This window comes from Euprymna scolopes, chromosome 1 (assembly GCF_053919585.1).
Source record: "Euprymna scolopes isolate OS-2025 chromosome 1, ASM5391958v1, whole genome shotgun sequence".
Lineage (NCBI taxonomy): Eukaryota > Metazoa > Mollusca > Cephalopoda > Sepiida > Sepiolidae > Euprymna > Euprymna scolopes.
This window is the reverse complement of record NC_136482.1, coordinates 1,476,665-1,492,077: the sequence shown is the minus strand read 5'-3', so window position 1 is coordinate 1,492,077 and position 15,413 is coordinate 1,476,665. Positions and strand designations below refer to the sequence as shown.

The window sequence follows — 15,413 nt, the reverse complement described above, 5'->3', positions numbered from 1 at the left end:
CTCCCTATTTTTTTATAAGTGGGAAGTCCCTTGTTTGTTCTGCTCAAAAATAAATATATATTTTTATATCCACTTAGACATAACAAAAATTAGAAATCATTTGGATCTTAGAATTTCAGCATTTAAAAAGACGCCATTTTTAATTGTGTTCAAATGACAAAAAGGAAAATTAAAGAGTTTTTTTTTTTTTTTTTTTGTCAGCAAAAGTATTAGTTAGGGAGAAGTGTTAATACAAATAAAATGGATACAGTTTAACGTCTTGTCCAGGACTAAATTTTTTTTTTTTTTATATATAGAAATCTATATACATACAGGGCAGTGAAAAAGAAAAAAAAATTATTCAGTCGAATTCCCCAACATGTTTTGAGAAAAAACGTAACTTCATCCTTGTTGCGGGTTTCGTAAATACATCAGCGATATTTTGTTCTGATGATATGTAATTCAAAATAATGGATTCCTTTTTTATCTCGTTTTTTATGAAATGGTATTTTATATCTATATGCTTAGATCTTTGGTTGATTATCGTGTTCTGTGCTAAGACTATACTGGCTTGATTATCACAATTAATTACTACGGGGCTTTTAATTAATTCTGGCTCTAAAATAGTCTTTAGGATATTTTTAAGGTAGAGTGCTTCCTGGGTCGTGTGTGTGATCGCGATAAATTCTGCTTCACACGTAGAGAGAGATACAATCTGTTGCTGTTTAAATTTCCATGAAATAATAGGCCCATTTACTGAGAGTCTGAAACAATATCCAGATATACTCTTACGATCTTCGTCGTTTGCCCAGTCTGAATCCGAAAAACCTAATTTTAGGGGATTTCTTGATTTTCTAAATACTAACTTCTGTTCTTTAGTTCCTTTTAAATAACGCAGGACTTGTTTAAATCCTTCATTGTCGGTCGTAATAATTTTTGTGACAGTTTTGTTACTGTATAGCATATGTCGGGCCTGGTTGCAGTCATTAAATATATGACTACCTATAATTTCACGATATTGTGTGTCATTTATTATTTCAGATTCTGTGTGTATATTTTTATTAATATCATTTTCGACTGGTGTAGAGCATTTCTTGCACTCTCCCATTCCAAATTTTAATAGTATTTTGTCAATGTATCTCGACTGAGTCATCGTAACAAGTCCTTTGCTTTGAGTAAATTCTATCCCCAGAAACCAGGATATTTTGCCAAGATCGGTCATTTTGAATCTTTTACTTAATTTGTTCTTAACATCAGTTAACATTGTCACAATTTGATGCGATTAAAATATCATCGACCCACAAAACCAAAATCAGTAGTTTATCGTCTTTGTGTTGGGTATATAAACAGAGGTCTAAAGCGCATTGTCTAAATTGTTTTTTAATAATATAATCATGAAATACTGTGTTCCAACACTGAGCACTTTGCTTTAGATCATATAATGACTTGTTAAGTCGCCACACGCTATTTTTATTTTTCATTATGAATCCCTCTGGAGGGGTAATATAAATTTCACAGTCTATTGGGGCATTCAAATAAGCATTTTTTACGTCCATTTGATGAATGTTTAGGTCATATTGTGATGCGACTTGCAGTAAAATTCTGATTGTCGTTAGGTTTGTGGTCGGTGAAAATGTAGAAAAATATTCTATACCATAAATCTGAGAGTATCCTTTAGCAACAAATCTAGTTTTGTACTGTTCTATGCCTGATGTTGCACTCTTTTTTGTAAAGACCCATCTTGTAGAAATAACATGTTTATCTCTTGGGAGAGGCACTACCGTATAGGTATCATTTTTGGTTAAGGCATCTATTTTTTTTTTTTTTTTTTTTTTTTTTTTTTTTTTTTTTTTTCATGGCAATTTTCCATTCATCACAATGTTCTGAATTATTGCTTCGTTGAAGCTTTTTGGCGCATTTTCCATTGAATAGCAATAGTCGATTTGATAATCTTATATTGTCGACCACAAAAAAATCGGGTCGTCTTCTATTTCTTTTGGGATATCTTTCGACTTTATCATCATCATCATCATCATGGACACTCTCGTCTCCGTCATTTTTATTGTTTTCGTTTGTTTTAATTATTTGAGGTAATATAATTTCATCTTCTTCATATGACAGGTTTTCGTCTGTAAAATTAAACGTGTCTGGGAATTTTACACATCGGATTCTTTTTATTTTATTTTTTTCTGGAAAAAATATTAAATTGGCTTGACTATTTTTATCGTATCCAAGAAATATACCTCTGTCGGCTTTAATATTCAATTTACTCTTTTTCTCTATATATGCAAAGCAAGTTGAACCAAATATATGCATTCTGCTTAAATTTGTTTTTTTACCACAGAAAGATTCATATGGAGTTTTAGATAGTGTTTTGTTAAAGCACCTGTTGCATATATAGGCTGCCGCCATAAGTGCATACGTCCAGAGATTTTTAGGGAGTTTTGATTCAATAAGTAGGCATCTTGCCATTTCAAAAAGTGTCCGCCACGCACGTTCAGCAGTCCCGTTTTGGTGTGGCGATCTAGGAGCTGATGTTTCATGCCTGATATGATGGTTAATTAGTAAAAGTTCAAAGTCTTTATTGGTGAATTCCATACTGTTGTCAGAGCGAATACACTTGATTTCACCGTAGGGGGCCATGTCCGCTAGATATTTCTTAGTTGCTAGCAGGGTATCAGATTTGTTCTTTAAAAAGTAAACCATTATTAAACCTGAATGGTCATCTACGAAATTCAACACATATCTATAATGTTCTCTGGCCATCGGTTCTATGGGACCGTTCAAGTCACAATGCACGATTGATAGGATTTTTTTTGGCCTCTTTGTCTGGTATCTTGTTTTGATAGTTTGTCATTTTCCCTTGCGTACAGACGTCGCAGTTGAAGTTTTTTATGTTTGTATTTGCATTCCATCAACTGCAGTCGACAACTTTTTGATATCAGGAATATTGCAGTGTCCAAGAATTTTATGCCATGTCTGTAGATCATGGCAGGCGGTTTTTGATGGGACTACGCTATTTAAATAATATAGTCTTCCATTTTCTTTAATGTCGAATACAGTTCCATTCGGGTATACCAGTTTTGATTTATTGGGGCTAAAGTTTATATTTGCACCTTGTTTTGTGGCAGCTTGTACAGAAAATATATTTTGTTTAAATTTTGGGATTAGAAGAGCGTTTTCTAGAATACAGAAACAATTCACCTTTATTATTCTTTGGTGAGATTTTCGCATTGCCTCTTTTCAAAACGATATCATTGACTCGACTCCCGTCAGCTAGTTCTACAAAATGATTTTGTGGCTTAAAGTTGGGATCAAAATTGATAAAATCAGATTCCTTTATAATCACATGTGCCGTGGCCCCACAATCGACAAGAAAATTATTATTGTTTCTTGAAGCATCAAATGCACACGAAAATAAAAATGTATGTTCGCTAACAGAGCTCTCTACATTTTTAATGTAGTCCCCATTTTTAGTCCTGTATCTACATTGGAAACTCTTGTGATTAGGTCGTCCACAATTATAGCAAATAATTTTTGTACTTTTCTTAGGAAAAAACTTGCTTTTGGCAAAGTTGCGTTTTTTATTTCTGGCATGGGTATAATTCGATTTTGGTGTTTTTATGTGTGTATTTTTAAATTTCATGATATTTGTGGATTCGTTTTTTTTCTGTGATCATTTTTTCAGTTTCTTCGTAACTTCTGAGTGCTACCTTGAATTGGCTAAAAGTCATGGGTTTTTCTTTCTGGGTTATCACGGTGGTAAATGGCTTGAAATCACTCGATAATCCCTTAAGGACCATGGAAGTTAACAGACTGTCACTTATAACTTCACCAGACATTTTTAAATAATTTGCAGTTGTCTCGGCTCTTATAATATAATCAGTAATAGCTTCGGCTTCCATTCGTTTTAGAGAGGTCAGTTCAGTGTATAAAGAAATAATTTTGGGTTTTCCTTTCGATAAATAATGCTCTCTCAATATGTTTAATGCTTTGCAGCCGTCGTCCAGGGCTTCTCTCATTACCAGTGATAGACTTTGGTCATTTAAACACTGTATTAATTCCGCAAAGACAGTTGCATTCTTTTCAATGAAGTCGGGGTTGTTTCTGTTTTCAGGTTGTGTTTGTAGTACTTTGTGTAGCTTTTGGATTCGTAGATATCCTAGAAATTTAACTTGCCACAATTCGAATTTTGATTCGGATCCATCGAAATAAAGACGCACGCTGGGCACATAACCTCTAGAAGTGTAAGCCATTTTTAGTTTCAGAACAGTTTCAGATGGTTCGCTGTTACACACAAGTCCTGGGAGGTGACTGGTTTGTAGTAGACAGTTCCACAGAACAAAATATTCTTACCGTGTCGAGACGGAAAAGAACATGTGAAATTGCTCCAGAAAAGGTTTAATATTTATGAAGCAATTCTGGTTTCTGATTGATTGGTAGCAGAACGTGAATTAATTTGATTCGTCAGTTCTTAGCAGCATCGTTTATAAATAGAATCGTCCGACTGTGTGGGATCATACCCCATTATAGAACCAAAATATTGCAACACATGATGGTTCCTCAAGATGAGAACCATTCATTCAAATTGAGATCTAATGAAGGTCAGAGCGATTATGGTGAAAAGAAAGCTTGGTCTTAAATGCATTAAAAATAACCAGTCACCTTTTTTTTTTTTAAATTTTTTTTTTCTATTGCACGATGTGCTCAAGATCAGAATAGAGAGAATCAGAAAAATCTTGGTCATTGAAGTGTTGCCATAGATTGTGGTATCATCTGCACAAATGATATAAGAATGTGATTTGGGAGATCATTGATGAAGATCAGGAAGAAAGGTGGGCCTATGATGAAACCCTCAGAGAGAAAGGATTTAATAGAGAACATTTCTAGTTATTGTGAATCTTGTGAAGTAGACCTTTATGCCATACCCTATTAAAAACTTTTGATATGTCGAGGGCAATTTCCCTAGAAACAAATCTCGAGAGATTCATTAATCCTATGTGATATTACAGTTAGCACATTAGCTGTGAATCTAGCAGAATGGAAACCATATTGCATGTCACTGAGTGGGTTATTTTTGCTGAGGTGGTTGACCACTTCTCTATTTATCACAGATTATAGCAACTTACTCAAGATGCACAGGAGACTGACGGTCTGTACTGAGAGGGACATGACCGATTTTTAAATACAGGGCAGACTGATGAAGTTTTCTAGGACGTAGGGAAGCATTTCTCTTTAAAGTAACGTTTCAACAGATTTGTAAGTATGGAAGCTAGCTCCAATTGAAGTTTTTTTAGCAATATGATTGGAATGTCATCGGAGCTAGTTGCTTTACTAAAATCAAGATTTTGTTTTATAAATTTACTGACACAATGACACACGGATATTTGTATACTTCTGTTCAGGACCCTGAAAACTAGTTGGGAAAAATTAACAGCCATTCACCAAAACTGGTGGGAACCAAGCTGCTGCTCAGCTACTTTAAACGTGACATACTCAACATACAAATCTCTTGCATTCTTTATTACTCTTTTACAATGGTTGCTGGCAGTCCTAAATGTGGCTTTAGTTTCATAACATCTGTTTCGTTGAAAACAATGGAAATAGTGGTTTTGGTGCACAATGCTAGCAGCACATTCTCAAGTGAACCAAAGCTGTATTTGCTGGAATTTCTTGGAAAGTATGAAGCAGTCTATGCCATTCATTTCTGATTCTATTGAAGAAGGCAGTAAAGGCAAAAAGTTTTTAAAAATTGTTTATATTTATTTATATTTATTCTTGCTGATCGTGAGGGGGGGACACCAGGAATTTTGTATCGTCGAATAAGTGTACTCCTCACGGTTCAATCAGGGTTTGTGTTTCTTTGCAAATCGGGTTTGATGCACTGCATTATGACGAAAGGAAATTATCTTCTATATTTTTCAAAAAGAATCTGTAAAAAAAATAAAAAAGATTAAATAAGAACCCATAAATTTTTTTTTTAATTTCGGTTAATCATTTTTACTCACACAAAAACTTATATTTTCTAATATATAAAATCAAATCGATACTTGATTTTGACTATCCTTTTTTTCTTTCATTATGTTATTAACATGAATATACTTTGGTTACTTAGGCCAGTTAAAGGGGAAATATTTTTCTTTAATGACATAAACAGAAACATGAGCTTCATTAAAATTAATCTTTCGGCATACTTTGGTCATCTGATGACCATAGTGCAGTGACTCATTAGTTCATTATGTTCATTGTAACTCATTATGTTGAGTGTTATTTTTTACTTTTACTTGAAGCTTGTAGTTCAGATGAGAACAGGAGCCTGAATAATACAATCTTCATCTCCAAAACAATAAATAAAATAAACAAAAAAAACAAAACAATTACATGTGTTTAACATTAAACTATTTCGTTCTTGGCATAATACTTAATAACATAATTTTAGTTGAATGCTCACTTACATGTTTATCTTTTATGAATTATTACAAGGGGTAAATTATTTTGAAATGTATTTTTATGGATACAAGGGGTCTTGCGATTTCTGCATGAAAAACAATTCATCATCGCCATTTTGAAATACATTTTGCTTTATGAATGATCTTGTGGCATTGTCTCTGCCTTGACAGGGTGATATTTGGGGTTCTGCTAAGAACCCCACCAACAATTAATATATATTAAGTTTAAAAGTTATGTTTTAGTGAAAGAAGAAAATTATATATATATATATATATATATATATATATATATATATATATATATACAGTCATCCACATACAGTACTGTTTTGCTGTTTCACAGCTCATCAGTGCAGCTAGACAGGCAACTATCTCAAGCCAGGATTGAAATCCGACCGTTTGTATGACAGTCAAGGCTCCTAACCACTACTCTATTGGCAGCTGCTGCGTGAGTCATGAGTTTAACGATGTTTTGACATCGTCCGAACTACCTCTGCTCGATTTGTTTACACAAAGAGCATCGCTTATACGCTAATGGTAATTTGTGTATCACTTCTCAATATGCTCAACTCAAGATAAGGAGCATTATAGTTATCCACATACAGTACTGTTTCGCTGTTTCACAGCTCATCAGGGTGGCTAGACAGGCAACTACCTCAAGCCAGGATTGAAACCCGACCGTTTGTATGACAGCCAATATATATATATATATATATATATATATATATATATATATATATATATATATATATATATATATATATATATATATATATGTATATATATATATATAAATGAAACATTAAACGAATAGAAGGGTCAGCAGTTAGTAAGTGCTAACTAAAACACAAATAATTTTAATTTATATTTAAAAATTTTTGAAGATTAGATAAGTGCAAGATTTGTTTTTAATAAACATAATTGTTCATTATAATTAAATTCTTTCCAATTCGAATCGTAAAATATTCTTCGTCAGGAAGTGTGCTGTTTTCCCCCTTCTTTCGTGCCATGCTGGTGTTAATACTTGGCACATCCTCAAATGGATTTTGAGGTTGAGATTTTTTAATCTGATACAATTATGTTTATTAAAAAAAAAAAAAAAATCTGGCACTTGTCTGGTCCTAAAAATACATTTAAATTACCACATAAACAGTGCTTTTTAAACAGTAGACTTCCTATATATGTTCACATAAGTGCATGACCAGTGCATACACTTTTTGCCAAGATGTGTTTCGTTCAACTGCTGACACTGTTACATTATTGCATAGGTGATGGACAACACCGGAAAATATCGTATTGGGGAAAACCAAATATAAATCAGATTGCTGGCGATGACGTCAACCCTACATTTAGATCGAAGAATCGAGATCATGAAACAATTGGAGAAATATTTAACTCTGGATTGAAATTGCTAAATATACAAAGCATAATACAAAAATAAATGTCAAAATAAATAAACAGTAATTCCAACCAATAGAATTTTAAATATAAATATAAGTCAAAACAAAGACAATCAGACAGAGAAAAGAGAGAGACACCAGTGACACACTTTTGCTATCGTCCGATCGACCACCCAACCATATACCTCCCATACTGACCCAAACTCTCTCATCTGTCAGATTATCGTCTGTAAAATAAATAAAACTTTGTTGATTTAACAAGTTGTTATTTGATTACAAAACCTGCAGTCATCAAAGTATATGTACTTTGGCATGCATTTAGTAAAAGTGCATCTATAAAATATATGGATGACATGTAACCGTCATTATGGAGTGAAAATGACATGGATGCTGGAAAACGATTATCTTTACAGACTCGTCATACAGAAAATGGGCTTCCTCCCATGAGGAGAGTTATACAAATAAAGGGTTGTGATAGGAAGGAGACAGAGTGTATTGCTTATATACATTTTTTTTTTTTTTTACACAGTGATCACCACTTATCAAGGCCCGGAAGCCACTCAGGGATAAGGGTTATTGCAAGTACATTACGTTAGTGTAGAGATTTGATGAAGTGTTTATTAAGGGGGCGGTTCATTAGGAATTTGCTAACATTGGACTTGAACACATCCAAGTTGTAGTCAGGTGGGAAGCAGGCAGACGGAACAGAGTTCCACAGGCGTGCAGTTCTAGGAAAGAAGCTTTGTTCATGGAATCCACGTTTTGATTTAGGCACAGATAAAGAGTGGGGGAGATTTTTCACAGTGGATTCAGCTAGACGGGTGTTTTTCGTGAAAGATTGGCGAGGGAGGACCAGAGATTGGAGTTCAGACGAGCACCTGCCATGAAAATAACGATAAAACAAGGATAGGCTCGCAACGTCTCTTCTGTGGGAGAGAGGTTGCAGGGTAGAGAAAAGGGCATCCCTCACTAAGCCACGAAGTCTATTTTGTACTCTGTCAAGGCAGGATAGGCTGTTTTTTGTAGCTCCTGCCCAGATATGGCAACAGTATTCCATCCTTGGACGTACTTGGCTTTTATATAGATAGAGAATTGCATCAGTAGTGAGATATCTTCTGGAGCGGTAGAAGGATCCCACCATCTTTCCAGTGACCTTGGCAACTACTTATCTGGGGCAGAATGGACTTGGGAGTAGTTGTAACAAAAGAGTGACTCCACACTTCTCAAAGTTCTCAAATTGGAATCACCCCACCAGAAGTAGTTTGTTTCATACCAAGGACAAATATTTTATTGGATTTTTGATAGGTGAACTATTAGTTATATCTACCTGATGTTATCTACAAGTCATTTTGTGCATTGCTCCTTTCCTATCTAATAAAAAAATATGTCTTTTCTCTTGATTTCTTGTAAAAAAATAAAGTTTACCTTTTTGAAAAGATAATTATATGAAAGCGGGACTGACATATTCCACAAAAGGAAATTGTTTTCGGAATTTTTGGAAATCATCTGCAAAATAAAAAAGAAGATGATAAAATATTTTTGCCAATTTAAAATTTCATCTTGACAATGAAAAATTGTGTGTTTTTGAAATCTTTATTCATAATTCATACCAATGACCATATTTGCTGCCTGTCAACAAGCTTATAAATTGCTTGCTTGTAAGACTCTTCAGATTTTTAAGTGAAATATGAATCTAACTCGTATTCAACCCCCCCCTCGTAATATTAACCCAAGTCCATTTAAATGGTTTTGTAATCCTCAAAATAAATGATAATCAGAAGGATCTAGGTTAGAAGAATATGCAGGTTGATGCAAGATTTCCCCACCAAATTCTAGTAGGAGATATTTGTTCAGTTGTGTTATATGAGGACAAGCATTATCATGATGGAAGATGACACCCTTTCTGTTAAGTAAAAAAGATCATTTTCAGGTCAACATGGGTGAGAATTTAAAAAACAATATGAACGATGCTTTAATAATCTAAAAGAAAAAGTTATAAATTAATCATTGTGAAGATATGTTTTAGTAATAATACAATACATAATACAATACATAATACAATACAATAATACAATACATAATACAATACAATAATACAATACATAATAGAATACATAATACAATACAATAATACAATACATAATACAATACATAATACAATACAATAATACAATACATAATACAATACAATAATACAATACATAATACAATACAATAATACAATACATAATACAATACAATAATACAATACAATAATACAATACATAATACAATAATACAATACATAATACAATACATAATACAATACAATAATACAATACATAATACAATACAATAATACAATACATAATACAATACAATAATACAATACATAATACAATACAATAATACAATACAATAATACAATACATAATACAATACAATAATACAATACAATAATACAATACATAATACAATACAATAATACAATACAATAATACAATACATAATACAATACAATAATACAATACATAATACAATACAATAATACAATACATAATACAATGCATAATACAATACATAATACAATAATACAATACAATAATACAATACATAATACAATACAATAATACAATACATAATACAATACAATAATACAATACATAATACAATACAATAATACAATACATAATACAATACATAATACAATAGATAATACAATACAATAATACAATACATAATACAATTCATAATACAATACATAATACAATACAATAATACAATACAATAATACAATACATAATACAATACAATAATACAATACATAATACAATACAATAATACAATACATAATACAATACATAATACAATACAATACATAATACAGTACATAATACAATACATAATACAATACATAATAACTTACAATAATACAATACAATAATACAATACAATAATACAATACATAATACAATACATAATACAATACAATAATACGATACATAATACAATACAATAATACAATACATAATACAATACAATAATACAATACATAATACAATTCATAATACAATACATAATACAATACAATAATACAATACAATAATACAATACATAATACAATACAATAATACAATACATAATACAATACAATAATACAATACATAATACAATACATAATACAATACAATACATAATACAGTACATAATACAATACATAATACAATACATAATAACTTACAATAATACAATACAATAATACAATACAATAATACAATACATAATAAAATGCATAATACAATACAATAATACAATACGTAATACAATACATAATACAATACAATAATACAATACAATAATACAATACAATACAATACATAATACAATACAATAATACAATACAATAATACAATACAATAATACAATACATAATACATTGCATAATACAATACAATAATACAATACAATAATACAATACAATAATACAATACATAATACAATACAATAATACAATACATAATACAATACAATAATGCAATACATAATACAATACAATAATACAATACATAATACAATACAATAATACAATACATAATACAATACAATAATACAATACAATACAATACATAATACAATACAATAATACAATACAATAATACAATACAATAATACAATACATAATACATTACATAATACAATACAATAATACAATACAATAATACAATACAATAATACAATACATAATACAATACAATAATACAATACATAATACAATACAATAATGCAATACATAATACAATACAATAATACAATACATAATACAATACAATAATACAATACATAATACAATACATAATACAATAATACAATAATATAATACATAATACAATACATAATACAATACAATAATGCAATACATAATACAATACATAATACAATACAATAATGCAATACATAATACAATATATAATACAATACAATAATACAATACATTATACAATACAATAATACAATACATAATACAATACAATATTACAATACATAATACAATACAGTAATACAATACATAATACAATACAATAATACAATACAATAATACAATACATAATACAATACAATAATACAATACATAATACAATACAATAATACAATACATAATACAATACAATAATGCAATACATAATACAATACAATAATGCAATACATAATACAATACATAATACAATACAATAATGCAATACATAATACAATACAATAATGCAATACATAAAATATATAATACAATACAATAATACAATACATAATACAATACAATAATACAATACATAATACAATACAATAATACAATACATAATACAATACATAATACAATACATAATACAATACAATAATACAATACAATACATAATACAATACATAATACAATACAATAATGCAATACATAATACAATACAATTATACAATACATAATACAATACATAATACAATACAATAATACAATACATAATACAATACAATTATACAATACAATACAATGCATAATACAATACAATAATACAATACAATAATACAATACAATAATACAATACATAATACAATACAATAATACAATACATAATACAATACAATAATACAATACAATAATACAATACATAATACAATACATAATACAATTCATAATACAATACAATAATACTATACAATAATACAATACAATAATACAATACATAATACAATACAATAATACAATACATAATACAATACAATAATACAATTCATAATACAATACAATAATACAATACAATACAGTAATACAATACATAATACAATACAATAATACAATACAATAATGCAATACATAATACAATACAATAATACAATACATAATACAATACAATAATACAATACAATAATACAATACATAATACAATACAATAATACAATACATAATACAATACAATAATACAATACATAATACAATACAATAATACAATACAATAATACAATACAATAATACAATACATAATACAATACAATAATACAATACATAATACAATACAATAATACAATACATAATACAATAGTTTAAAATACTCTACAACCCGGCAAAAACTTTTGCACTAACCTGATAGAAATTCTGAAAAATATTTAACACATATATGTACATGCACACAGCATATCACAAATATTTACAGGCATATTTTATTTTTTAAGTGGAGTAGTAACTTTGGCATATTCGTGTAATCCTCGACCAGTCTCGATGCATTTAAACACTATCAATTTTTATGATGCATGAAAAGCACTTAAAAGATTATAAAGACAAGACAAACATTAGACCAAAGATAACCACTAGACGATGAAACCACAAGACAAAATTATAAAGAAGTCTTCGCTAGTTTAAAAACTTTTAATTCTTAAAGAGTTTGACAGTTTAGAGGCTCTCAGAAGCTTTTGAAAAGTTTTTAAGAAGATTAAAGGCTTTTGGAGTCTTGAAAGGTCCAGATGTAAAGTTATTGAATTTATTTGAAAAGTTTTATTATTTTATTTTTATTTTTAAAAATGTAACCTCAAGTCGTTCGGAATGGGAATTACCTTTAAGGTGCAGCTTAACTCTGCTCCCAGCGACGGACGATGCAGCCCATAGGGTTGTACATGAGCAAAGTTTCTTTCCTATAACTACCCGTCTGTGGAACATAATACCGTGGGGCTATTTCCCAACTGACTATAACATAGGTTTTTTCAAATCTGTGTTAAGTGGTCTTGTAAATAACCAATTTACTGATCATCATGATGGTGTCTCACCGTCCACCTGACATTTAATCTTTATCCTCGAGTGGCCTTTAGACCTTGATAAGTATAAAAATAATGAAACAAAATGACTGTAGAGGAGAGAAACAATCATCTCTCATTAGATTAGTCGATGATGTGCTCTGATAACACAAGCAAGAGTGTTGTCTTAGCCTGCTTTTAGTGATAGCATCGTTTCTTGTATATCCAGGAAGTCAAGAAAATGTTTATGACCCAAGATGTAAAACCAGCAAAGAGAACTTGACATTGTGATTCCAAATAGCGCAACAATATGAACTGAAATAAAATTAAAGTTGAAGTTGTCTTGTGTTACTTGCATTATGCATCAGAATAGGAAAAAATCCTTATTTCCAGTCTCTTCAAGACGAGTGACAACCGCCGGTGAATAAAGGAACCAGTGTAATACAAAGTATGGATGCAGGAAGTATTTACTGTCATGACTGTGTACTTGGACTGGAGACAGTAGTCCGTTAAGACAAGTATGTTAAAGAACTGTCTTGGGTAATGTTATTCACATATGATGACCTTATGCCATCCATGGTGTTCTCTGTTTTTCTTTCCCCCCCCCCACTTATTAAAGAAGGATACCCATGACTCACAAAAACTTGAGACCTTGTGCCTTACTTGGTTTCACACACACAAATAAAGAAAATCAGTTGAAAGTACTTGCAAAAAAAATAAATGCAACAGATGGACAAAAAAAATAAATGCAACAGATGGACAAAAATGACAACAAAATTTTTCTACACAAATTTGAGCGAGACATAAGAATGATCATTTGAAAAATTGAAAAATCACAAAGAAAGATCATTAAGCAAAAATACTCCATCCTATTTAACAATATCTGTCCGAATGAAAACATGCTGCCTAAATACACAATATATATATATATATATATATATATAGATTATTGAATAATGGAATACAAGCAAAATTTGGGGGATAGAAGGGACTCTTTATGCCAAGGCATTTCGAAGCCTAATGCTTCTCATCAGAAGAGTAAAGAAGGTGCTAGGTAGCATGGTGGAGATGCAGCGTCTAGCGTAGAGTTCATAAGGAGCGAAAAAGACTAAGTGGCATAAAGAGTCCCTTCTATCCCCTAAATTTTGCTTGTATTTCATTATTCAATAAATGAACCATATATCCACCAATATATAGTTTTGTGATTTCATTTCATGTTTTATATATATATATATATATATATATCATTAAAGACACACACTGGTTTCTGAATATATACCTGTTCTGTTTGAGGAATTGTTTACTTGTCCTGGGACGGGTATTCTTTTTTTAACCTATAATAATAATAAATAAGCTGGACAAGGAAATGGTGGAGATGTGAGTTCTTTTTGTACAGACCTTCCTCCAGAAGAGTTCGCATGGACTTTGTCATCAATGTTGCTTGCTCTTCCAGTTGCGGCTTTAGAACCCTGGCTTCTTTTGGTGATTTTTCGCGTTTCTTAAAAACCATCTTCTCCTTTATTTTCACTGGATACTTCTCATCAAAGCTCACTCTGTCAATGTTCAACGCGGTTAAAAATGTTCCTCGGCCACCACAGTTTATGCAATCTCGACCCATTCTGAAAAAAAGTGGGGACAAGTTGTGAGAAAAAGGTCTAGGAGACTTGCCAAAATTGGTGGGAACCAAGCTGCTGCTCAGCTACTTTGGACATAACAGACTGAGCATACAACTCTCTCGCGTTCTTTATTACTTTTTTACAGTAGCTGTTGGCAGTTCTGAATGCAGTTTTAGTCTCAGTACATCTATTACATTGGAAACAATGAAAAAATTATTTCT

At 30.6% G+C, this 15,413-nt stretch overlaps 1 protein-coding gene across 8 annotated transcripts in view; it reads right to left on the bottom strand.

Annotated features, from left to right (window-relative positions):
- Positions 1-5,516: 5,516 nt before the first annotated feature.
- The window catches only part of LOC145297921 (uncharacterized), a 209,600-nt gene continuing 199,703 nt past the window's right edge, over positions 5,517-15,413 (bottom strand). For 3 of the 8 annotated variants that reach the window (XM_080103536.1, XM_080144402.1, XM_080103975.1), the window contains 3 exons: positions 14,975-15,195; positions 9,254-9,334; positions 5,521-5,911 (listed from right to left, as the gene is read on the bottom strand). In XM_080103536.1, the coding sequence (XP_079959662.1) occupies positions 9,270-9,334; positions 14,975-15,195 (286 nt within the window). In that variant the 3' untranslated portion in view covers positions 5,521-5,911; positions 9,254-9,269. Of the gene's footprint in view, positions 5,912-9,253; positions 9,335-14,974; positions 15,196-15,413 lie in introns of all 8 variants that reach the window. The other 5 variants (XM_080144485.1, XM_080144663.1, XM_080144314.1 and 2 more) reach the window with 3 other exon arrangements.